Here is a 27,319-nt window from a genome sequence, read left to right as displayed (position 1 = left end):
CTGGAATCTAAAGAATTTACTAGAAGCCCTGGCAAGCCATTTCTTCAGACTGCACCATCTCAGCTTATGTGGATTCCCACTCCTCTGGGAATCCCTTACCTGTTTCTGCTCTTCTCCTAAGCCATCCCACATTGAAGCCACAATTTTAGAGACTTCACCAAAGGTAGCATTTGGATTTTGGCCCTTGATGGCGGCCTGAGTATCACGAAAGAATAACGCATAGGCAGACACAGGCTTCTGGGGCTCATTGGGATCCTTCTTCTTCTTCTTTTTGGGAGTTTTTGGTTTTTTCCCCATATCGGAGGCAGGCCGCTTCTCTCCACCATTGATCTGAAAGAGAAATAAAAATAGAATTATAGGGGAACTGAGACAATTTGGGGACAAGATATATTGTTGTTTTCCTTTGAGACTTAGACACACACACTCAGCCACTCACATCACTCAAACACAGGCTTTTCTAAGGGACATATTGCTTTGTTATTGTTTTTATTTTTTCCCAGATGAAACTGCATATTTCAAGTAGTCTTCATATTCATCCTACTCCCAACTTTACTTACCTAGCTTTTTTTTTTTTTTTTTTGAGACGTTGTCTCGCTCTGCTGCCCAGGCTGGAGTGCAGTGGCGCGATCTCAGCTCACTGCAAGCTGTGCCTCCCGGGTTCACGCCATTCTCCTGCCTCAGCCTCCCGAGTAGCTGGGACTACAGGCGCCCGCCACTACGCCTGGCTAATTTTTTTGTATTTTTAGTAGAGACGGGGTTTCACTGTGTTAGCCAGGGTGGTCTCGATCTCCTGACCTCGTGATCCGCCCGCCTTGGCCTCCCAAAGTGCTAGGATTAGAGGCGTGAGCCACTGCGCCCGGCCCCACTTACCTAGCTTTTTAAAAAAGTTGGCTCTTTTTATATTATTCACTATTAAATATAATCCCTTAACATTCCTAACTTTTTCTCTTACACTGTAACTGTGTCAACAGCAGATTTCTCTTGTAGTAACACCATTGGATGAACAATCTAACTTGTTTTCTTCTAAGGAAGTTATCTCCCTCCCTCCCTCCCTTCTTTCCTTCCTTCCTGATGGAGTCTTGCTCTGTCGCCAGGCTGGAGTGCAGTGGCATGATCTCAGCTCACTGCAACCTCCACCTCCTGAGTTCAAGCGATTCTCCTGCATCAGCCTCCCCAATAGCTGGGACTACAGACGCGTGCCACCACACCTGGCTAATTTTTTGTATTTTAGTGGAGATGGGTTTTCACCATGTTGGCCAGGATGGTCCTGATCTCCTGACCTGATGATCCATTTGCCTTGGCCTCCCAAAGTGCTGGGATTACAGGCATGAGCCACCGTGCCTGGCCATCCTTGTCTTTCTAATTACGGCTTTCAAACCTTGGGGGCAGCATGTCCAATAAATAAATTCAAATGGCTTTTGACTTTGCCCCTAGGTCTATGGAATGCTGCCAGGAAAACCCAGCGATGCTCATGGTTTAAAGAATGGTATGGTCTAGACCCTAGATCAGTGCTGTCCAATGGAACTTTCTCCAATGACGGAAAAGTTTTACAATTTGTACTATTCTATATGGTAGCCACTAACCATATGAAGCTAGTGAGCACTTGAAATGTGACTAGAGTTAATCAGGAGCTAAATTTTTAACTTTTCAAATTTAAATAGCTACATATGACAAATAGCTACCATATTGGAGAGTGTACCTCCAGAAATTAGATTCTAGAGCGTTCTAGAACAGGTTTTTACTCAGTTTAAAAGTAGATTCTATTTTCTCCCATGTTCCTAAAGTATGAATATTTTGATAATTTTAATTGTTATTCTGATACAACTGGGATTACACATTGAACATATTTAAGATGGTTGCATTTGAATATTATCTTTGTTACTAACTAGATGTGAGAGTAATTCATCCACCTCTAAAATAAAGCATTGTGGATAGGATTTCTTTCCAGCTCTAAAATTAATATGAGTCTACATGAATACAAATAGGGCTGCATCTGAAGGATTCAATTTCCACATGCCTTGCCCACTAACGAAGTGTCAAGGCAGCTTCTGTACCCTCACCTTCTATTGTGGTGGTTGTAGTTGGCTTCTCTCTGCAGATATAATGTAATATATATCTTATTTAGATAAATTGCTAGGTGGAGTATTTGTGTAAAATAACTGCCACCATTGGAGATGAAACATGATGTGCAGAGAGGTCTGTGGATATGATTTCAGAGGACCTTGCTTCATGCCCTCTTTTTACTATTTTCAGCTGTTACCTTGGTTAAATTAATTTCTCCGGGCCTCTGTTTCCTCTAGTGAAAACTAGGTATGGCACCATCTTATAATGACTAAGATGGTATATATTTACATATGTGTAGCACTTTAAAAGGTATTCAAATATCAATTATGACATGGTAGAAACTTTCAAAATAATTCATTGAATGAGTGGATGGAAAATACTTTAATATTAATATGTGATACCTTATAATCAGTATGAAAGATATACCCAAGTACCAAAAAGAGATAAGAAAAAGCTAAGTGATTTCTTTGTCTTTGTCTTTATTGAGCAATCTACTAAAAATATTATCATTCTGAAATTGTCTACTGAAGCAGATCAAAGAACCCCAGGGGGACAGGATGCTGTGAACCAAGTTGACAAGCTAATGTAGATTAACGCTAGATGATAACTTCCCTGAGATGGATCACAGAGGTGATCCTGTGAAGTCATTGGCCACCATGTAAATCTGTCAGAGACTCAGCATGTCTGGTGCTCGATACTGGACAAACTGGTATAACAATGCTGTATTAAAACACATAGGCATATATATGACCTAGAATGGTGCTTCTCAAACATGGCTGCACATTAGAGTCACCTGGTCAGCTTTTAATACCCTGATGCCCAGGTCTTACTCTACACAGTTTAAAGCAGATGCCTAGGGGTGGGAGCCTGGCCTCAGTCACACCCTCTGAACTCTACTCTTCCAACTGGCATTTCGATATCTTGAGAGACAAAACAAACAAGCAAAATTTTTCTGTGCCCAAAGCCTACCCATGGCCATATTTTTCTCCTTTTCACAACTAAACTCCTCCAAATGGTTGGCTGTGCTGGACTGATGCAGCCTCTGCAACCTACTTCAGTGTCCTTTCCTGTCACTTAGCTCTCAATTAGATCTCCACTGGCCACACTGCTGAATCCAGTGGATGCGTGTGTCTCCCCCTTACCTGATTCTCACTGTGAGGTCCCTCTCTCCCACTGGTTCCCTAACATCACCCTCTCTGAGTTCTACTCCTACCTCACTGGCCCTGATGTTTCCAGAATCATTTCAGGGTCATCTTTTTCCACCTGGCCATTAATTGGTAGCATTCCTGATTTGTTTTGCAGTAAACTCCCTTCTCTTGTGAGCGCACTTAGGTGATCTCACACGTAAGCAGGGTTTCCATTACTATTTGTGGGTGGATGGTTGTCAAGTTCATGTTTCCCCTGAGTTTTGCACACACAGAAACAACTGTTATTGACATCTCTATTTCCAAGTCTCAAAGATATTTCAAACTTAAGTCAAGCTTATTTAGTTCTGTATATTTCCATTCATAGCACGTATCAAACTTGTAATGATACAATAATGTATGTGGTTGTTAGATCTACTCCTGTCTGCGTGTAGGCACTATGAAGGCACTGGTTTTGCTCACTAGCACATATCATGGTGCTACCTGATATGTGATACATAGTAAATGCTTAACATTTGTTATAGTAGTAATAAAAATAATAATGCAAAATGATAATATTTTGTAAACATGGCCATTCTTACATTCACAATCGTAAAATATTTGTTTAAAAGGAGAAAAAAGGAGTCAACAAGATCCACAATGAAGAATATTAAAGATAGAGTGGTCTAGGATACAGGCTTTCAGTTATAAGATGAATAAGTTCTGGGGATCTAACATACAGCACAATGACTATAGTGAATATTGTGTTGTATACTTGAAATTTGTTGAGAGAGTAGGTTTAAAGCATTCTCATTTAAAAAAAAGTGACGTGATAGATAGGTTAATTAGCTTATTGTAGGTAATCATTTCACAATGTACACATATATCAAAACATCATGCTGTACACTTGAAATACATACAACTTTATTTGTCAATTATACCTCAATAAAGCTACAAAAAGAGTAATCCTCATATTTCATCAAAGATTGAGAGAAATCGGGAACAGAGTACAGAAATAAGTGAATGCTTATTCATATGGAATATTACCTAGACTCATTTTAAATTTTAATTAAAAAATTAATGATCTGACACATTGAAATCTCCATGATTACAGATTATATCAATCTTTCTGGAAAATAATCAAATGTCAATCATAGAGATAAATTTCCTATCATGCAATTTAAATGCTCTTATTAAAAGATTTCCCCACATTATTTAAATAGTTTTTGTGATGGTTAATTTTAGGTGTCAAGTTGATTGGATTAAGGAATTCCTAGAGAACTGATAAAGTATTACTTCTGGGTGTGTCTGTGAGGGTGGTTTCCAGAGGTGACTGGGGTGAGTCAGCAGACTGGGTGGGGAAGATAGACCCTCAATGTGTCCAGGCACCCTTTAATAGGCTGTGGTCCTAGATAGAACAAAAAAGGCAGAAAAAAGACAACTTTCTCTCTCTCTCTCTTTCTCTGTCATACATGTGCTCTTTGTCTTTCTGCTTTCTACCATGGGATGACACAGCAAGAAGGCTCTCGCCAAGGGCCTCTTGAGCCTCTAGAATTGTAAGAAATATATCTCTGTCCTTTGTAAATTACCGACTTTCAGGTATTCTGTTACAGTGGCACAAAATGGAGTACGAGAATTTCCTTTCTTCATTGTCCAGAATTTTGTTTGAACCACTGATCATCATGCTTACCTCCTTTTTAAGTTGGTATTTGGACAGTATGGTACAGGCTTTAGATCTACTGGATGTGTGATTCCTTGCTGTAACAGATAGGAGGACAGTCATCCTCTTGCATTTGACAACAGGCCCTACTTTTAGAGATGTCCTGAAGAAGCAGGAGAACTTGTTACTGCCAGTAAGAGGCTCAATCGTACGAAAACCACCAGTTATCATTTTGAGGCAATGGATAGCAACCCTATAGAAAACGCTAAATAATTCCACGCAGCCAATCCATTTTGTTAGTTGCCTGGAGGCTTTACCTATTTTCCTGGTTTGTCCTGGAGGGCTAGCTGAATGCAATGTTGCTTAAAGTTTTGTTTGATAGAAGCAAGTATTTCATGACTTCTGCCTCCACATTTTCAAGGCTCAGGAGACATCATTTATGCATTATGGAGTGTAACTCTGGGGCTTCCATTGTATATCTGATTGAGTACCTGAGAGGCACTAGACTGTAAAGCTATGGTGTTGCCCCCATTAAAGCAGACTACCAGCCAGTCTTATCAGATTACATCATCTTTGTCTTTGCCATGCCTAAAAACAAGAGCATATTGATCTGCTTTCAGTTAATATCACACTATGCCTTCCCTTTAAATACTCATGCTAACCTTGGTTGGAATTTTCTGCCATGCAAGAAAACTGGCATCTGAGAAGACCAATCTAAAGGATACACATAAAATATTCATTACTCAAGTTTCACTGCCTCTCCTTCAATAACTAAACTAGATCACCACACTTAGATTCTTGGATCATAATATTCTGACCATTTATAAAATTGCCCTCATAGAACTGAACCATATCTAAGACAATGCCCTGACTTCCACTGAAGATTTACATAAGGGGAAAAACTATGCATGAAAGATCTCTATTTTTTATGAGATAAAATGTACTTTGGAGGGAATTGTTTATTATATTGCTCAATGTTCTTGTATCAAGGACTAGTAAGTATTCACAATATCTTTGCTCTTTAGAATAGTTTTGTTGTAGTTTGATCTCTCATGTACCCAAGTAGTTGGGTTTTGCTCTATGGAATATAAAGCTGTTTGTCTTAGGAACACTGGGCATTGCCCCCTGATCTGTGGGGATCTTATTTTTTATTTTTCATTTTTCTTGTGTGGAAAGGATGCAGAAATGAGCTGCCATTTTAGATTCTGTGTGATGAACTGGGAATTTGTAAGGTCTACTTTTGGAAGTAGCTTCATCACATGTGTGAAAAACACATGATCACTGTTGTGTCCAAAGCCTCCTTGAAGACAGAAATGCTGCTGTAATTTGGATCCATTTTCATGTCAGTAACGGATGCACTTTGAAAGATACTTGGCTCTTACGACCACAAACTATTTGGAATAAACACAATGATGATAAATATGACTGTGGTAGAAAAATTAGCTAAATGGATTTATAATCTGTCCCTGGACCTTAATTTTGAGTATTGTCTGGATCCTGACTTCTTGCATAGATGGATGGAAACTTATAATTTTAAATCCTAACTTTCTGAAAGGCCTTGACTTTTAAAGTCTAGAGTACACTGTCTCGTAAAATTTTCTAGGATGATAGATATGCTCTCTGCCCTGTCTAAAAGGGTAGCTGCTAACCACATACGGCTCTAGGCCACTTGTAATGTGGTTAGTACAACTGAGAAACTGAATTTCTAAATTTAATTTTAATTGGTTAAATTTAAATGGAAGCAGTCACACATGACTAGCAGTTACTGGATTAGACAGTACAGTATTTTGTACAGGACACTGCTCGAGAGTACATAACGTATTTGTAAAGTTACCAGGGTTCTAAGACTGGAGAGTTAAATTTTATTCCATCATAATCTCTAGAATATGGAAGAAACCATATAATGCAAAAATGTGAATTTCTCACGATGACAAGCACATTGAAAGTAAGGAGCAAGTCCCATTAATCTTCACATCCTTCATAGCATCGGTACAGTGTTTTACATGCAATGGATCATTCTACATTTCTGCTCTGGTATTCTATAGCACCGGGCAAAGGCTTAGACTTATGAGGCAAAGAAAATTTGAAATACACATAAAAATTGTATGAAAATCATAGCAACTAAAACATGGATGAGCTGAGGCCCTAAATGTCACCATGATTACCCACAGACTGATTTCACCATCAGTTAAAGCACTGATGAATACATAAGTGCACAAATACCTAAATAATTATTATTCATAAATAAATATTACACATAAGCTTTACACAGATACATGAGCTTCATGTAACTTACTCGTAAGACATAGATTTATTTCTCAAATCCCTAGAGGTGCCCGAAGGTTTCTGGTAATTCACCCCTGTCATGTCTTATTGGTTAATTATAGAGATGTATTTAACTTATTTATCACAAGAAAACAATAATCTTTCACTTTAAAAAAGCATGTGCTAACGGTGTTGCTTAGATAATAGTATTTCTTAAGAAGCCAGAGCACAGGAGATAAGACTACCAAGGAAAGAGAATCACTGATATTGAAATGTCCCTGGAGAAGTTAGAAACGTCTATAAGCATATTTAAAATAAACTGCCGCGGTCCCAAAGCCTTTAATGGAGCTGGGAGAGCTGTTTAATGCACACTATCTTGCAGTAATCGCTGTAGTTTAAAATAGATTTTAATCAAGCACCATCTGCATAATAGGCTGAACAAACAACATAGAACTCCACTTATAACTCTTATCATATAAAGTAAATATTATAAACTCCTCTCCATAGAAACAGGGCATATAACAGCACTTTTTGTGATGTTTCAGTGAGTGAAAATTTTGCTACTTAAATTCATTCTCTCTTTTCTAAACTATGCCATCTAAAATCCCCTTATGAGAATAAATTCAAATAAGCATGGAAAGTAAGTCATCTAGTTACTGTGAAATCAGCAAGGCTGTAATACTTCTTTCATTTTACAATTGGGTTTATTATTATCTTTAATAACGATATGCTCTATGACTCAAAACATCAATTATAGAAAAATGCATATGAAGTGCTATACTTTTGAAATGATTCACAAGTGTGGGGCATTGTATCAGTGTCATAGTTTGTAAAGCAATTTCATTTTTAAGGATCTTTGATTCTGCCAAACATAGCTGAGTATGACTTTTGAATGAGTTCAGCAAAGGCACTCAGTGGCCTTATGTGAAATAGGAAGTTTGGGCTAATGTCCAGAAAAATCACTTTAAAGTGAGAAAAAAGGTTGGTTGTTATTTTATATACCTACTGGTTAAGTTTATCAATTTTATGAGATCCACTTGGTCTTTTCTAAATTTGCTGATGTAGGGAAATATGTTTACTTCTTATTCTTTTGGATTGAGGGCTTTTACAGGCTTACAGAGAAGGCGAGCTGTTGAGGTGGGGTCCCGCTGAATAAAATGCCAGGCGGCTATGTTAAGTCTCATTTTGTTTTTATTCCATGAATGAATAAAGTATGCTCAGTCATCTAGGGTATGTCTATATCCTGGCATAATTATTACTTGAATAAATTTCAGGAAAGATGATTTGGAATCAGGTACTAACTGGCTGACTAAATTTTATCATTTTCTCCTGAACTAGTTTATTAGGCTCAGCCTTAACAAATAGGATACTTTTATTTTAAATAAATAAGAGGCATACATTAGTTTAATTGCTGTGGTCTAATAAATTCTTTAAAAGTATCATACACATTATACTATATAAAGTGAACAGTTACAATATAAGTACAGTTCAATGATGAAAATACCAGACTTCCAAGTCCCAGTTTTAAGTATTCTGTCCCACTGCTAGTTAGATAAAGTGACGTGACATTTGGTTCTAACACTGTTTGATTTCACTTAATATTTGTAGAAACCTGTCTGTTCCTCATTTCTACTTTATTCCAGGAGTCTTCTTGTCTTCAGAGCAGTGGTAAATAAAAACTCCTACTCTCAAGGCTTATTTAATTGCTGCTCTAGTGATTTATCCTATTTGCTTTGAGAAAAAAACCTTCTGCTTCTGTCTAGTGTGGCAGAGCACATGCATTGATGAACTAGCAAATTAGTCACAAACTCTTAAAGGCAAAAACTAAGCGAACTCAGAGAAGACGCAGCGTATTAAAGGCAACTCTCATATTGAAGATTCTGTTGAACCTCGTGTGAATTTGAGTTAAGAGTGCAATAGACAGAAGACAAACACCATGCCTGGCCAAAAGCAAGATGTTTAATGGGAGAGGTCCTGTTAAAATCAAGAGGTAAAAGAATTAGACTGTCAGTGCAAGGGTGAAGTAACATTCCCTTGTATGTGACCTACTGGAACATGCAAGAATGGCTGCTCTGGAACTTTGATACAAATGAAGAGTGGAACAAAATCTCTTGTGTTCATTCACAAACAAAAGCCAGCATTTGCAAGATTTGTAGCCTGAACATACACTTTGTGGGTGGTCTAAAAAATTCAGGCCAAGTGTGGTTCTTAATTGTAATGGTTCAAAATATGTGGCAGAAACAAATATAAATCATCCCCGGAGAAATCACTTTTAAACAAGCTCTAAAAGAATTCTTACAAAGTTCTAATACATATTAATTCTCATTTCAAAAGTATGAAAAGCAAAATGAAACAAGCTGTTAAAACCAACATATTCAGACTTCAGAATACTTCATGTATTGAAATTAGCAAAAGAAGGTATAAAACAAATATGTTTAACATGCTTCAAAGAATAAAAGAGATTAAATACATGGGTAAAGAGCAAGCAACTAAAAAAAGAAGTCCAAACTCATTTGAGAAGGAACCAAATGAAACTAAAAATATAAAATATTTGAGATTAAAACTGCAATAGACCATTTCAGATTAGGTATAGCTGAAAAGAGAATTATGAACTGGAAAATATGTTAATCAGAATGTAATACAGAGGGGCAAGGAAATAGAAAATATGAAAAAGTTGTGGAAAGGAGAAAGTCTAATATTCATCCCCTCAGAATAACAGCATAAGAAGGGAGCAAGAATGGGATAGAGGCAGTATCTGAAAAAAATAAGGAACGAAAATTTCCCCCAAATTGCTGACAGACAGAAATGATTACAATCAGAATGCATGCAAAGAAACCCATACATATCACCGTGAAGCTGCAGGACACCAAAGACAAGGGAAGATCTCAAAAGCAGTCAGAGAGTAAAGTCAGGTTACTTTCAAAGGAAAGACAGTAAGACAGTAAATCCTCAAAAGCAATAGTGAAAACAAGGATTCAGTGGAATAATATAATATCTTCAAAATGCTGAAAGAAAATAACTGTCAATCTAGAATTCTATACCCAGCAAATGTGTTTTTTAAGGTAAGCATGTTACCTGCAGACCTTCATGAAAGAACATTTTAAAGGCATAAAGAAATAGATGTCAGGTGAAAAAAATATATAGGTGAATAAATCCAAAGGAAAAATAACTTCATAAAATAATTAAAATAGCGTTTCATGAAGTTTATTCAGCTACAGAATTCAATTAAACTATAGTTAGAATGAACAACAATAACAGCCCCCAGTAAAAACTGAACAGAAGGTGTATGGAGTTAAAGTAATCTAAGAAAGAAGGTAAAGATATTGGTAAATTTTAGACTTTTATATAGTTGTATTCCAGGGACAGCTACTGAAAGAAGAGAAAGAATATAAAATCTCTAATCTCAAAACGGGAAATAATGTAATGAGAAAAATAAGAGCAATCTTAAAGAAGATGAGGAAAAAAAGAAACATAAAATATTTGCAGCATAAACAGAAAGCAACATACTTAGAAAAATAAGCCATTTTCATATTTATATTAATGTAAATGTAGTAAAGGTTTCATTTTAAAGTAAAAGCTCATTTAACTACATGACATTTATAAGAGACAGTCAGATAAAACATGGATATTTTCAACACAAAAGCAGAAAGTAAAAGGATAGAAAAATATATAATGTGATTCTTAACCCATAATTTCCTTAAAGAGAAAACTGTGCCAAAAATATACGTGTAATGCCAGATACTTTTTGTGCCTTAAAGTATCTCTTATATTACAAATACGGGATTACAGGCTTAGAATCGCAAGCTGCCTAAGTTTGTGTTTCTTTGATGCTTTACTGTGTCTCATTTATGACTTAAGGCTGTCAACACAGTTTCCTAGCAATCAAAATCACGGATAGTGTTTATAAGGTGATAATTTATTTTACTGATGTATTTACAATATTCCTCTCTGTCAAAACAGAATTATTTCATTTAATTGTTCAATTAGATGAGCTGGAATCAATATGTAATTGCTTAAAGACAGCACAAAGTGTTAAGAGGAAAGCTTTAAAAGCTTTTTCTGGTGTGGAACTAAATATTCTTTTTTAGTTCACTTGTTAGAAATGATTTAAATGATCTTTTTGACTTAATGCTATTTCACATTTAACTGGAGCTGTTGCACTACAACATTCCACATAAATCCTACTCATATGTAAAGGGAAAAATCCAGTTTAATCCTTAACTGTAATGAAGAATGCTTTAACATTTTCATCAGAGGATTTTTCTAGCTTAAATAAATATAATAATATAACTCAAATAAATGAATAGGAGGATTTGAATTGGAGACAACGTGAAGAACAGTGTATAGAATTGGAATGAAGGGTGACTTTTCTTGAGATGGAAAATACACTTAAACTTCACATGACTTTGTGTCAATGTTTGTGCAGATAGAAAAGTCATTTTAATGGATGCAGTCTTAGAAATCAATCCCTAAACTTTCATGCATCGATAATTCAATAATCTATCATTATAGAATATGAATTTTACTATGCAATGCTTACACAGTCCACTAATGAAGAATATAAATTATTTCAAGATGTGGATATTGAATGATTGGAGAGGACACCCACTGGCAAAGTTTCACATCAGTATGGAAACATGTAAATTCATGCTTCAGCAAAATTATAAAATATGGACCTAACAGGTTAATAGCAAATGGCAGAACCCATGAATGTTAATGAATTTCAGATTTCTACCTATTCTTCTACTCATATAAGTGGAAGACTGTGAAAAATGTTATTGTAATTAGGAATAATGCAGTATACAATTTACTGTCAGAGGATGTTACTAATTTTGCATTTAATTTCCTGAAATGTCAGGAATGAATACTGATAAAGACACAATCCAGATACACAAATTGATCTTTACTATGAGAGTACATTAATTTTTCCCCTTACAATAAAGTACATATCATCTGTGTTTAGCAAATTGACTTGAATTATTCATGCATAATCAACATCTAAATCACTGTCCACAAACAAATTATTGGTGTTCACATTTGGGTTCAGGTACTCATTGGCCATTAGGTGTAATCTAACAGCCAATGAGTACCTGGAGCCATTGGAATAACCTGTATTTTCTGAAGAAAATTATTGCCCTGGAAATGGTCAGCTAAAGGCAAGGCTTTCAGTAGCCCAGTCAATTATTTATGAATATCAATTAGACTCCTCCTGCTGTTTCACCTAACTCATGAGAGGCTGACTCACTGACAACAGGGAGAGATGGTAAGGATGGAGGGACTGGCTTGGGCAGTGTTAGGTTCTGCAGCTGTTCTAAAACGTACTTGGGATTTGTTTCAGTCACGTATGGTAAGACAGAAGACAAGGAAATGATGATTGTGAGGAAGAAGTTTCCACTCATAGATCCCTGAAAAGAGGAGGCACAGCACAGCATAGCACACAGGGCCACATAGGGAACTACCCAGGTTGGTCAGGAGACAGAAAGAGGGAGAAGACAGAGCATGCCCCGAGCCTTTACTGGGGATTTTGTGGGCAGGAATGGGCAAAGCAGGCTGGCATGCTGAGTAAGCCTAGGACTGGATAGTTTGAATAACTTTGGTGGGCTATGGGCTATAAGGAGTGATCCCTAATTGTCTGACACTTGGCCTAGGGGTGATGTAGGGCAGAGGGAACACTGGCTTGGTATGTGAGAATTTTTAAAGGAGATGTTTGGGATGCAGCTGTGAATTGTTGGCATGTATACAGAAAGGGGGCTAGCAGGAGTGTCGTTTGCAATTTCTAAAAATTAGCTAGCTCTGAATTTCCAGGATTAAGGCTCCAAATGCCAGAACATCAAGAATACAAAAAAATAGGAAAATATAGTCAATGCAGCTATCTTATCTTTGTCATCAGGCTAAATAAAGTGATGAATCACTATTTATCTGGACTGAAAAAAATTAGCAGAGTTACTAGAAAGTTAACCATGTATATCAGGATTGCACAGTGCTGCTTTTGGTAGCATGTTTATAGTTTAATTTTCCAAAAACAAAATTCTCACAATGGTAAAAAGAAAAAAAGGTGGCTGACATAAAACCCATCTTCTTATTCAGATAACTTAAAAGAATGACTCTGCTGGCGACAGACACACAAATAACCATACTGGCAAGGAGTTAACAAAAGATATTCAATGAATCAACGAGGAATGGAGTCATCTAGTATCCCTGGCACTTACTTTCCACATCCTCAATTTGAAATGGTTGGGTCAGGTGGCCACAAAGGTTTCATCTAACATCATCACCAAACATCTCCTCTCTCTCTCTCTCTCTCTCACACACACACACACACACACACACACCCACCCTTCATTGTACCCCAGTATACTGCCTTCTTAAAATGGTACATTGACTATACAGGCCCGAACTTTTGTAGGCGCAAACAACTTTTATGCTTAACACATCTATATTTAAAGGATTTCTCAGGGACTTTAAAGTGTAATTGGACAAGAAGATGGTTTAATCCAGTTTGTTTGTAACCTCATGCTTCATTAACAAAGCAGGTGTCTCCCACCAATGTTTCACTTGGACGATACAAACTTGTACCCAGCACAGGTCAAAGAAGGTACCTAAGAATGGTCTCCTATAGGTCCTAAAAATAACTTATTCATACCTTAGAGGTATCATCGCCTTCATCTTCATGCACTGAACTGGATGGTGAAGGAGTTGCAGACTTGCTTCCAGGCGGAGATGGTGAGTTGTGGGGAACATTGCTTCCTCCCATATTCAAACCAAGTTGAGCACTTAGCTGTGACTGGTTAATGGTAGTCAGTTGGCCATGTGGCATCATTCCTGGCTGCTGCCTGATGTCTGCAGGCTGGCCCCTTGGTCTCATGGCTGCCATCTGAGGATGGGAACTGTATTGAGCTCCTTCTGGGTTTCGTATATCTGGCATCTACAATAAATAAATAAATAAATAGGAAAGGAGTAATTTTCAAAACATGTTTTGGGCAAAAAAGTAATAATTCTTTAGATTTCCAGATGTTCTGCTGAGTCACATACACATTTATTTTATCGGGGTAAAATAATCCTAAAAGTATGTATCACCCTAGAGGATAGCATAAGACTACCAAAAGAATAGAATTTGAGAATTCAGGTAGCTATGATCATACTTCATTACTTGAGATGTGATTAATTGGATTTACAGTCTTTCTATGCTAGTGAAATATAGAAATATATTATTTATATATGTATTTGTATATTATATCATGATCATATTTATATAATGTAAATTTCAAGATGCTGATGCTCATTAGAGTGTCTGTCAAAATTATTCAATTATTAGTGATTACAACATTCACAGCAATTCGTTAAACCCTGTTTGTTTTATCTTGATCATTTAAGAAAGGCTTTGGGAGTTAATAAGTGTACTCTTGTACTCAGTTTAAAGTTTTACAGGGTATTACTAGCCAAAATGATCTCCTAGCTACCAGATTCAAAACACTGATAGGCTGGTATTAACCAATTGATTGACTATTGAAATGACTACACAGTCAGACTTGAAAGTAAAGCTCTAAAATTGCAAGGTCAACATATTAATCCATTATGCTATCTGAGTCACTGGTTTTTAGCCTTAATGAGACTCACTCTTGTAATTCAAGCAATGAATTTTGTCTCTGCAAGGATTAGAATTAAAAGCATTGGAGGATGAAGCTCTTAAGGTATCTAGAGGTCAAATGTGTTGTATAAGAGGAGTATGGAGAATTTCACTTAACATTTCTCTGGTATTTTCAAACTTAAAATAATGGAGACTATTTCATGGTGCTTATAGGAGCAGCTCAGTCTTTTCATCCCAAGGGGGGTTGAGGAATTCAGGCAGGTAGAGAACACACAAAACAAGAGAGAAAAACAAGAAGACTGTGGGGAAAAAAGATCTATGGTTAAAGTTACACGTTGGAAGTGAAAAAGGAATAATGTTATCTTATTCTGTTTCATTAGAAAAGAAAATCCCACAAAGTGTCAGATGTTTGGCAATGACCTGTCTGCAAATGTTGTTGTGACATGAAAATATTGTGAAGGCAAATTAAGTAACCTAGTCATAGGTTCTTGTTTTTGTTTTTATGATAATAAAATCATTTTCTACCATTTTCCCTCTAGTCATTTTACCAATCTAGTTAGATTCACCTAAAACTAAAATTGAGGCTGTCCAGAGTCCCCATATGTGCCCTGTGTTCTTCTCTGGTACACATTTATTGCCTCCACCATGAGGTCTCTTATTAGTCAATTTCACTCCTTTAGATCCTTTCCAACTTTGGTTACTTCTCAGTCTTCAGGCACAGTTCAAGGTATCCTAGACCTCCAGCTGGCCTCATGATTTGTACCTGCCTTTTCTAAGTCTGAACCAACATTTTTTCCATTATCCAAACTGTATTCCTCCAATCCTTCCAAAGTAGTTCAGGATTCTCCCTTCTGTGATGTCCCTCATAAAGCAGCTTTTACTATTCAATGGTACATGCGAGAGCTGCAAAGGCTCTTGGTGACACTGTCGGTCTATGGAAGAGGAACACTGGGAGGGGGTGATGATAGGTGATGATAGTGCAAGCTTGTTGAATGTTTGTGGAATAAGGATATAAATAATTATAAATGAATAAATGAAGGAGTAAAACCCAAAGAGATCAAATGACTTGACCAAAACCAAAGATAAAACCCACCTCTCCTAATTCCAGTCTTTGATACTTCCCACTGTATTAAGCAGCTGATTCAACATTTTACATATTCCATAAAAAAGATTACAGTTAAAGATAATTAAAAATACCTTTTCAAATGTTGTCTACCCAAATCAATCATGGTTTCATCTAGCCCATTCATGTTGCCTTCAGTCACATTTACTAAAATGGTTGTTGCCTCTTCTTAGATGTACATGTAACTTCTACAATCTGATCTTCTTTATGAAGCAGTACTAGCTTTCACGGATATCCTTAAAGTTGTGCCAAGGACAGAGAGTACCATGAAAATTAGGACTGACTTTTGAAACTACACAGAAGAGACAGTGTATACTAAATTTCTTTTCAGGCCTACTCTCAAAAGTCCTCAAGTCCTATATGTTTTTAGACCTTTAGCATGTAGAACAGCTCCCACTATGGGCACAGAGTAATGGATATCCGTAAGTGGACACTATCCTACAACGGGCAGTCTTCTTTCCCAACCCGCCACCAAATAAAGCACTACTGTGCATATTCCAACTTATATGCTTTATAGCCTTGTAAATGAAAAGCATTTACTAGCAAAATCATACTTCAACTAAATGATCTTTCTAAAAGTATGTAACTAATTGCTATTTTTATTTCTCCTTCACATAAATCCCAAGTTACAAAACACATACAGTCTGTAACATATCTGTTTTGAGCCCATTTCTTCTCATCCTTTCAGAAATCTTGTGGTTTTAATATATCAGAGAGGATGGTTTCTAAATTAATTTTCATATGGAGTTCCAGATTTATGACTACAACTAAAAGTGTTCCAAAAGCTTGAAGCAATCTTCACTTTATCACACCACCTCTCCTCCACTGTCTTGCAATCTTCGAAGATGTTTTCTCATGTTAATTTGTGTAGTGGGTAGATCTCTGGGCACTAAAATCTGCATTCCCACCCTTGCACTGGAAGGAGAAGAAGGTGGGTGTGGCTATGGAAGAGTCAAGTATCAATTCGGGAAAGGAAGGTGAAGTACTCAAGAGGGTACCTCTCGTTCCACAGTCTCACCATTAGTTCAACGTATCCTGTCACCAGTGGTGTTAAGGTCAGGCAGACAGCTTGAATACCAACTCAAAGCACACTTTTCCTGTGTGGAGCATGGCAAGCACAAATGAGGGAGCATATCTGTATCTTCAGTCCTCAGATGCACTTACAAACAGTGGGATCTTAACATCCACGGCAACATTTCTGAATTAGGAGGAGTATTTCCATTTACCTTATTTTCCTGAAAGGCATTTCAGTATTAATCACTGCCTAATGTATAATATGGGGAAAATTAAACTCGATAAAGTTTGATTACTGAAAATATGAATAATTTGTTAGATCATGCAAATAAGCTAATGTTTTGATTATTGGTTTCCTGCTGTAAAGGTATTGATTGACTACAGCTACATCATGTCAAATACAAACCCTGAAGTAGCAGAATATTATTTCCTGTTAATCACCAATATTTTAAATATATTTTGAACAATTCACTTAAGTCATGCTGAATTGCAACGGTTGTTCTGATTCTTCTCAACTCCTTCACTGACTTCTCTTTTTTCTACAACACCCCACCTCTAAGTGATTCCTTAACATGTTATTCTGAGTCACATTTCTTCCACCCAGATAAAATTTGCCACGGTTTTATTAATGGGAAATGTTCTAAACTAAAATGTACAATTCTGACCCAAATTCCAAGCCTAATTCTGCAACTGCTTGTGAGACATTACTACTTGAACATCACTCTTGCTAGAAATGTGAACAAAGTTTTCTTTCTCCAACCTATTTTTTTTTCTGTCTGACCAATATCTGCTGATGACACCTTCATCTTCCTTGTCACCTCTACTCAAAATGTTGCCGTCATTTTTGACTCTTTCCTTTTCTACCAAACTCTTGTGAGTTCTGTTGGGTTTACCCTAAAACATCAATTATTTCCATCTGCCCTTCCACCCATTTCCACACCCATTCATCTATCTAGGCCTTCATTACCTTTTCACTTGCAATAGCTGCTTAACTAAAATCGGTCTCTTTACATCTACCCCAAAGAGTGGTACAAAATTAATCTTCATGAGCCATGGGCTCAACAATTCTCCAATGACATCTGTCCCCCAAATTAAATCCAAACTCTTCAGCATGACACGAAACGTTCCAAATGAAACTCACGCCCTATAACCATCCCTCATCTACTCTATTGTTCAGTCAAACCCAATTAATTGCTTCTTTTTTACCTAAATCTCTCTCCCTTAATCATGTGTCTTTGTTTACGCTGCTCTGTCATTATTCAATTACCATTTTCCGAGAATTTGCTGTGTAAAGTTGTTAAAAAGAGGGGAAAAACCCCCATAGTTTGCTCAGTGATTTGTGGTTTGCCCAGTACTTTTACTTATTGATCCTTATAACTTCCCTTTGAGGGAGCCATGTAGGAAGAGCTGCTTTGCACAAGCCCACAGAGAGGTTAAATGATCTCAGATCTTTCTATTAGCAAAGACTGAAGTAAAAATGAAATATACTTTTTTTTACATACTTGTACTTTTCCCACAATTCCATGATGCCTTTACCATCTTCATATATCCAAACCCTAAATATATGTTAAAGTCAAGTTCAAAAGTCAGCTTACCTATAAAGTTCCAAGAACCTTCTGATTCTGAACTGCCAAAGCATTTTGTTTATACTTTCTTTATGGGATACCACTTTAAAATTTATTTCTCTGATGTGTATTGTATCTACCTTCTAGATAGTAATCTTCTTGATTAGTTCATGACTAATGCATTTTTCAATCCCTCTTGAGATATCTTTTAGTTAAATGGTATTCTAAATATTCAAAAATATTTGCTGTGTCAGTGTGTAACTAAGGGAATGAATTCATCAGTATAAACTGAATTTAACCAGTCTGATGATTTTTCTTTTTTCCTGGGAACTTCTTAGTCACAAGATGAAAAGATTTGATTAATGTCCGTTTCCCTTAGTGGCAGAAACCTCAAGCTACCCTCCTACACTCATTTTCCTTTTGTGCTGAAAAATGGGCCCCTCTAGCTGGCTCAAGGAGGACATTTGTAGCTTCCTTTGCAGCTATGCAAGGCCCTGTGACAATAAAATGTAAGCGGAATCCTTGTGTGGTGCTTGCAAGAAGTCTCGTTGAAGGGAGGGGCTCACCTTCCTTTGTTTTTTTCTAGTTCCTGCTGGCAAAAACGTGGAGATGATGGAGAGAGCTAGGGAAAATGTCTTGGACCAAGACATGGCACCATAAGGACGCTGAAGGCACAAGAAAGGAGCCTGAGGGTGTGATTATTCTGGAACCTGGACAACTTACTTACAGTGGGAGTGAAAGGGAAGTAAATGTCTGTCATTGCAGAATCACTGCCATTTGGGGTTTTCTGTTATAGGCAGCCCAACATAATCCTAACTGATACACCCTAGGAGGTTGCAGTGAGCTGAGATCGCGCCATTGCACTCCAGCCTGGGCAACAAGAGCAAAAAACTCTGTCTCAAAAAAAAAAAAAAAAAAAAAAAAAAGCTGGGAGAGAATTTATTTTGTTCACCATTATAGCCCTAGTATCTAGAACAGATCTTGGCACGTAGTAGGAACTCAATACATATTTCTTGAGTTACACTGAATAGTTGTTTAGGTCTGGTACAATTAGGATTGATGATGCCAGTTTCACAGAAGTAGTTGTCATAAATCCTTGATCTTTTGGGAACTTCATTTGCTAAATTCTAGGGCTCAAATGTCTCAAAGGTAATTTCTCACGTGTGTGTTTCTCATTTTGTTTATTTTCAAGCCTAATGAACTTCATATTTTCTTGGCAAAATGTCCTACATGTCACTGGCATTTTAGTGTTGAGTGACTCTTAATATTTATCTCACCATTTGCAAAACTATGTCCATTTGAAAATGGGTGCTAGATTTCACTTTTTTGGAAATCAGATCTGTTTCCTAAAAACGCTATTGATGACCAATGTCAATTAAAATAATGAAGGGGTATTATAATGATGAAGAGGAAATTTCAATTTTTCCAATTAATGCAAAACAAAAGTTCCATTAAAATCAATTAGGAAGCCAAAGCAGAAGTCATGTATTGTCCCACATGACCTGCCTTGATGCTAAGGCCATGTTCCTTTCTCCCCTTGCCTGGTTACCTAGAGCTGAAGAGTGCCATGTTGAGGACAGAGCTCAAGGTGGAAACATGAGGCACAATAATAGCTACATATTTCAGCATATGTTTTCACTTTATTTCCTTTGATTTTCTTTCTTTCTTTTTTTTCTTCTTTGACATGGACTCTTACTCTGTCACACAGGCTGGAGTGCAATTGCACAACATTGGCTCACTGCAACCTCCGCCTCCCAGGCTCAAGCGATTCTCCTGCCTCAGCCTCTTGAGTAGTTGGGATTACAGGCATGTGCCACCACACCTAGCTAATTGTTGTATTTTTTAGTAAAGACGCGGTTTCACCATGTTGGTCAGGCTGGTCTCGAACTCTTGACCTCAGGTGATCCACCCACCTTGGCTTCCCAAAGTGTTGGGATTACAGGTGTGAGCCACCATGACTGGTCCCTTGGATTTTCTTTGAAAAGGAAAAGAAGAAAAAAAAACCTTGTTGCTCATCTCAGGTTATTATTTTTAAAAAATGAGTAAGATTTTGGTGTAACTGGAATAGGGAAAAAAAAAAATCCTTGGAATAACATTAGTCATGTTAGTGATGAAATGGTGTTAAAATCACATACTTAAATGGCACCAGAATGACGGAGGGCCTGCCTTTCAGTGTTTAAAACTCTATGTGCTTCACAATCCTTCCAGAGTCTGTATTCCTCCTTCAAATATCTGCATCCTTCCCCATCCAACATGCCAGCCTTGAAAGCTATCATTATCTCTGCCTCTAGCAGACAATCTATATCAAAACAGTTGTACACATAAAACTGCACCACCGCCTCGCTGGCTCTGCTCTGATCCAGCTGTTAGAGTGAACAGCAGTTGGTGCACAGAGCGCTGGAACATGGGTAGCCCTGAGGCCTTATTTGCTAATGTGGCTCACCAGCTGCTGCTTTCTGTGGTCTTTGCAGGCAAGGCCTGGAAGGCTGCCAGTTGCAGCAGGAGCAGGAGAACGTGAGGAATCTCTGAAGCCCGTCCATTTACCCCTGTCTGTCAGCATTTGACATCCTGAGCTGTGTGGAGTGCTTTCCCCAGGGCAATAAGGAGATCCTGCTGGCTTTAGCTGTGACAAGTGCTTCCTCTTGGTTCCTTTTATACACACTATCAAACACACACGGTTCTTAGCACCTAAAGAAAAACTTCTGAGCCTTGCTCTTGGTTGTCCATGCAGGCCTGCATGATTAATTAGGGCAGGAAGGCAAAGCAGTTTCATTTTTCTTAGGAATAATGCACTCTAAGAGTCGATGAGAAGAATGTAAATGTTGATATTATTTAAGTCCCCAATTTGATTACATATTTTTGCCAGGGATTCAATTAATATGTAAATGTATACACCAGAATAAATGTGTGGGGAAATTTAATAATCAAAATTTATTTATTATTTTCCTAAATGCATTTCCAAGAGAGAGCTTAATTATTTGTTGTCCAAACACATTAAATAAATCGTTTTTATGTGACCTTCTTGTGATCTATTTATTATTTAGAAATGTGTACTTTAAATAAACTTTATGTTAAGATTTTTGCTATTAGACTTCAATTAGTTGCACTGAACACTGATAATTAACAATGAAAGAGGGAAAATTTGGAAAAATACACATGAACAGAACTTGCTATATTTTTAAAGATTGAGAAAAGTGAGGTTCAAAAGAAAGGTTGGACATTTTTATAAAAATGTATTTTTATCCTCAGTATTTTAATTTAGAATAACGTGATTTCAACTCTGCATTTCCATAAACAAAACTATTTTTGTATTTAATATTTGGAATCTTTGCTTTTCTTTCAAAAGACAATAGCAACAGGTAGGGTTCAGCTTTCTTTACAGTATGCTACAACAGAGTACTTGCAGTTTAGTAAGGGTAATTCGTCATTATGAAACAATTGATCACAGGAAAGTAAGAACCCTGAGCATAATTTATTAGACAGTTGCCAAATGGACAGCCATAGCACTCTCTAGAACCACCATCTTCAGGGAAGATTAAAACTGCCTCAGAAACCAGTGCTCACACTGCCCGACTTCTACATTACCTGACCATCATACTCCTTCACACTGTGGTCTCCCCATTGTGGCTTCTTCCACGAATGGGCCCCTTATTACTCAAGGAATTTGGTGGGTTCAGAGGAAAACATCACTGATGAGTCTTAAAAGTGATGGCTAAAAATCGCACTGGCTAAAAACCATGTCACCAGTTTTGGTGTTTGCTTGTTTGTACATCCTCTCCCAGGGATGAACCAAAGATCAGATATTGAAGAGCAGCAAGGGACAGAGAGAAAGTGGGCCCTGAACCTCTTAACGCCCTTAGTGCCCTTGCCTGGCCTCCTCTGCAGAACCCCACTTCAATTGCTGCCACATCCAGCAGATCCAGAAAGAAATGTCTTAATTGCCCTAGTGTATGCATCTGGATTTATATTAATAAACAACTGGAAAAGCAATTTTACTCCATTTAATTTGATTTTTTCCCTTTCCCTAGAGGAGAGGGAGGCTGTGTGCTATTGTGGAGGCAGCCCTGTTCATGACACCTAGCTGCCACTGTTTCTAATGAGCTGTCTTACTTTCAACTTCTTTAACCCCCATTTTTCACCTCGTAAAAAGAGGATAATTTTTCACCAACAAATATTTACTGAGTGCCTGCTATGTGCCAGGCACTGTCTTAGGTACCTAGTCTACAGTGGTGACCATGTAGTCGGAAATCGTGCCCTGATGCAGCTCACTTCCTAGTGGAAGAGGCAGACAACACAATAAATATGCTAGGACAGTGATATGTTTTAAGGAGACAAATAGGAGAGGAGCATACTGACCTTAAATGCTTCCTTAAAACATGACTGTGCGGATTAACTAAGATAAGGACTATGAATGTGTTTTATCACAAATGAATTCATTTTTGTGATTGCTGCTCGTGCTGATGGCTCTCTTTGGTTATTATCCTTGAGTTGCTTTCCCTGACCAGTTCTGGTCCCTGGTGAGCCACTGACATAATTATGACCAAACATTCTGGCAGCCAAAAGCTTGTATCTGTGGGGACCTTCCCTGGGATAAGCAGGGCAGCTTATAGTCACAGAGCACAGGGTTTCACTGAGAGAAAGTCAACAGCACAGATAAAGGTTGAACTTATAACCTAGGTTTTAATAGCTCCCTGATCAAGGCTAATAGGCTAACTGGTAGATACAAAGTTCAAAAACATTTTAACGTATAAAAAGGTATTCCAGTTCAGAGGACAGCATTCTTTTCCATCAACTATGTACATATAATCTCTCCTTTGGATCACAACTTCGGCCGGGAGGTTATGGGGTATAGCGTTGCCTTTTAACTGCACAGTTGGAAAGATGTTTTTTACTCAGATTGAGCCACCTCGTTTCTGATTGCTTCATGCCAATGCCATTTTTCTCCTGCTGTGAATCTTAAACTATCAACGTCAATATTACCAAGTTTGACACACCATGCTTCAGTGAGCCCTGAAAAGGGCTTCCCTGCCCAGCAAAAATAAAGGAAATGTGCAAATGGGCAACGGGCAAAGTTTACTTTTACTTGACAAGGAGCATCTCTCATAATTGCAGATAATGGCAGGACATGAGAGGCTCTTGGACTACAGGGTCCGTCCTGTCTAAAAGAGCTCTGGGGATCATGTGGTCCACCCTCTGGTTCCCAAAACATCTGAATTAGCAGTTCCTACAAATTACATGTCTGGTAAGGGGAGTTTATGAATGTGCTCTAGGTCTACCTATGATTAGAATCAATGAAGCCTTTTATTTGTATTTGTATGGATCATGACTTTCGCATCTGTGCTACAAAGTGTAGGCAGTGTTTTGTTCACAAGGGGCTATGATTTTATACTAAAAGTGCATCAAACATGCTACTGTTTGCTCACGTCTCCTTTGTTTTGATGTGTCCAGAGAAGGTACTGAATAATGTGCTTTATTTCTAAAACACTTTCAAAGGATTTTGTGCATTGAAATAAAAAGAATGGATTGGAAGTGTAGGTTAAGTAATAAGACAATTGGTACGTACTGGGAGACATGCCGTCTGGCAGTAGCGGATCACTTACTAGAACTACCTCCGTGTATTCATAGCAGCATGAGTTAGCAAGAATGCTTCTTCACACCATATTTAAACCTGGGAATTTAAGTTGCTTTCTCATATTTTTCCACTGGAATGTTAATGGGATGCTTGCAAAAAATGGAGATGTCAAGTGGGATATTGACTTCCTAACATCAGTTCAGAACACTGATATTTCACTTCATTTAGAGGCACTTAAATCATTAGATACACACGACATTCAGCTTAAAAATACATCTTAAGAAGCAAAATTAAAACCTTATATTCTACTTGAGCCAGACAGCTTCCCTGTGCAGAATATTTGTATGCCCCAACTTATTGGAGACTTGAAGAAAAGTACAATTTTTACATTAGTATTTTATTATGGAAATCATCCAATAATCCATTCAAATCATACATTATAAAACATTAAAATAGCATGAAACCAAGATAGGAAAAGGCTGGAAATCCTCTCCTTTTGAGCATGGTATTAATAACTTGGAAAAATCATTCTAGGAAAATTACAATGTCTTTCAGCTATTTTAAAGTGTCTGACTCTGTAAGTGACCTTAAGCTCCTTTAAAACAATTACAAGATTCAAATATTTGTCTGCCAATATTTTATAGCATGTTAGATAATGGGATAGATGTAGTTATATCCAGTCTCTATATTTCTAGGTATACCTGATTTAGTTAATATTAACATCACTCACTCATTTATGGTTTTATAAACTTTGAGTCACATAAGGTCAAGGTCTCAAAACTAATCATAAAAACTACTGACTGCTATTCATGCTGATATAATAACGCTTTCTTTAAAACAACAGCCAATAAATTTCATTATAAAAAGTTATTAAAAGGGTTAAAAACCTATTAAATGTCAAAGAATTTGCCTGACTCAAACTTCTAATAAAGAAGGAGAATAGGCTTTCTTTCTGAATTATTTAAATCTTTACTGACTGTGCACTGAACCATGAAATTAGAAAAGTGTTATTAGAAGTATTCTCTGGTTTTTATAAAAGTTAGAGCCCAGAATGTATCAAGCCATAGTCTTTAACTAGACTAGTTAAAGCAGTAGGTCTTTAATCCTAAATACATGGCTTCTACTGATATAAAGATCATAATTAAAACTCTATCCTGTAACTTGGTGATAATAAAGTTATTATTACAGAGGCACACATGTTCATTTAGAATATATGAACTACATGTTCTAATTTTAATTTGAACAAATATCTTCCATTTTGGGGGGATAGTTCCATGTCCACTAACATAGGCCCTCTCAACCAATAATTAGGTTTTAATAGTGACTGATTTTAAGGCACTAATGTTAATAATTTGAATTATCTATCATTTACTGGTTTAACACCTACCAAATATACATTGAAATTAGATCATTATGGTCTAAAGTGTTAAAAAAATCATAATCCTGCATGATTATAGCCCTGTGTGACAAGTGACATAAATAAATTTAGGTATTATTGAAAAATAGGAAATACATCTTTCACATTTTAAATCTCTATTTCTCCAAGTGACTACACTTAGCACAACTAATTTGAACTGGTCTCTCTCTCACAAGCAGGTAACTGTCCTCATATCAGTTTCCTCAACTGCCCATTCTTAGCCTTTGGTAACTGTGGTTTTAAGTTCTCTTATTAAAAATATCAAATACTGACAGGTCCCACCTAATATACTAAGCACAGTGCTAAGAAGTTTCCATGAATTGCCCTATTTAGGACTCACAGTAACCAGGTGAAACTGTTACAGTCACCACTGCCATGGTACCCACGAGGGACGCAAAGTAACAGAGAGGACATTCTCCAGTTATTCAGTAAGTGGGTCAGCTGCAATTTGTCACAGGGTGCCTGATCTCAAAGCCTGTATCATAAACATGAAACTGTACTATTGACCCAGTGTATGATCTGATGTTTTTAGCTGTTCTTTAAACAAAAGATGTTTGGAAGGGCTTACAGGGGAGGATGCAGCTAGAACCTAGAATGACTGAATTTAATGTACTAATTCCTTTTGCAGGAAATTCAATTAATTTCTTTTCTTTCTTTCTTTTTTTTTTTTTTTTTTTTTACTGAACACTTACTCTGTGCCTCCCTCTGTGAGAGGTCCTAGGAGAAACAAAGACAGATGAGACTATCCCTGTACTCAAATATCTCACAGCCTGGAACACATACTGTAATACAAGTCAAAGGGAATTCATTGCTATAACCAAAAATGCACTGCTATAGAATTGCAGAGAATAATGCTGCAACAAAGAGTCTGTCTGTATTGCATTAAAATTGCAGTGAGTATCACTTAGAATTAAGAATTTTTTTAACATCAGAAGATACATGAAAAATGAAAATGAGCAGAATTTAACTCTGGAAGCAATATAATTGACACTAGACACATGGTCTAATTGTTTGACAGTCAGTATATCTGCTATATTTTCATAAAACTAATGATACAGCTAAGATAGTGTGAAAGAAAATTGAATAAAAATTAAAAAATCATGTGGCCTTTCTTCTAATGATGAGTTTAAACCTCAAAAATTCAATGTACAATCAAATTATACTTTAAAAAATGTGACTAAAAGCTATCTGACAGTTTGACTTCTGTTTGGGAATTAGCAATGTGATTCCTAAGTGTATTGTCCTGTAAGTCTTAGGATGACTAGACTTAGTCTATAGTTTCAAGACTATATGTCAGAATATATTCTGAAGTATAAAGTTGTTTTAACTGAAGGAAATCGAAAAACAAAAATAAAAAATACATTGCCATTTGATACTATATTAGCAGAGAGACCATTTCACCAGTCCCCAAATATGGGCCTAATGTTTCAAAAATTACTTGGGTTTTTTCATTGGGTCCTAAAAAACATTTATGGGCATAGCAACAGTAGCCATTTTTATCTAGAGCTTTACAATGTTCATTTCATTAGCTAAAAATGTTGCCACATAAATTATGCTTTCACAGAGTGACTGACAAACATTTTGATCAAAACCTTTCTTTATATTGTTTCACTTGTCAATCAGTGCCTTTCACGTGTTAGTAAAGTATGTTTTCTAGAAGGGAAGAATGAAAGCAAAACACTCTGTAAGAGAAATTGGAGAGTGCACAAGTCTTACTGTGGGCCCAGACGGGGATCATGGCTTAATTATGTGAAAGCTTAATAACTCTCTGAGACAAAATTGAAAGGGAAAAGGAGCTTGGAACAAATTCGTTGTGAGGCATGAGCACTGAGTAGACATCGTTTGCTTAAAAAAATAGTTTCCTTTCACTTTAACAGTAAAAGACTAAATGGATGCTTGCTGGGGTTATGAGAGCTGGTATCAGAAG

The 27,319-nt window shown here is 37.0% G+C and overlaps 1 protein-coding gene across 1 annotated transcript in view; it reads right to left on the bottom strand.

Moving 5' to 3' along the window:
• TOX (thymocyte selection-associated high mobility group box) overlaps window positions 1-27,319 on the bottom strand; it is a 250,895-nt gene that overhangs the window by 32,196 nt on the left and 191,380 nt on the right. Inside the window, exons 6-7 of the mRNA XM_011982191.1 lie at window positions 13,757-14,038; window positions 100-330 (exon numbers count right to left, since the gene is read on the bottom strand). Of these exons, the coding sequence (XP_011837581.1) occupies window positions 100-330; window positions 13,757-14,038 (513 nt within the window). The remainder of the gene's footprint in view (window positions 1-99; window positions 331-13,756; window positions 14,039-27,319) is intronic.

The sequence above is a fragment of the Mandrillus leucophaeus genome, unplaced genomic scaffold, assembly GCF_000951045.1.
Source record: "Mandrillus leucophaeus isolate KB7577 unplaced genomic scaffold, Mleu.le_1.0 Scaffold236, whole genome shotgun sequence".
NCBI classification, from domain to species: domain Eukaryota; kingdom Metazoa; phylum Chordata; class Mammalia; order Primates; family Cercopithecidae; genus Mandrillus; species Mandrillus leucophaeus.
The sequence above is the reverse complement of the archived record's forward strand: the minus strand, read 5'-3'. Positions and strand labels throughout refer to the sequence as shown.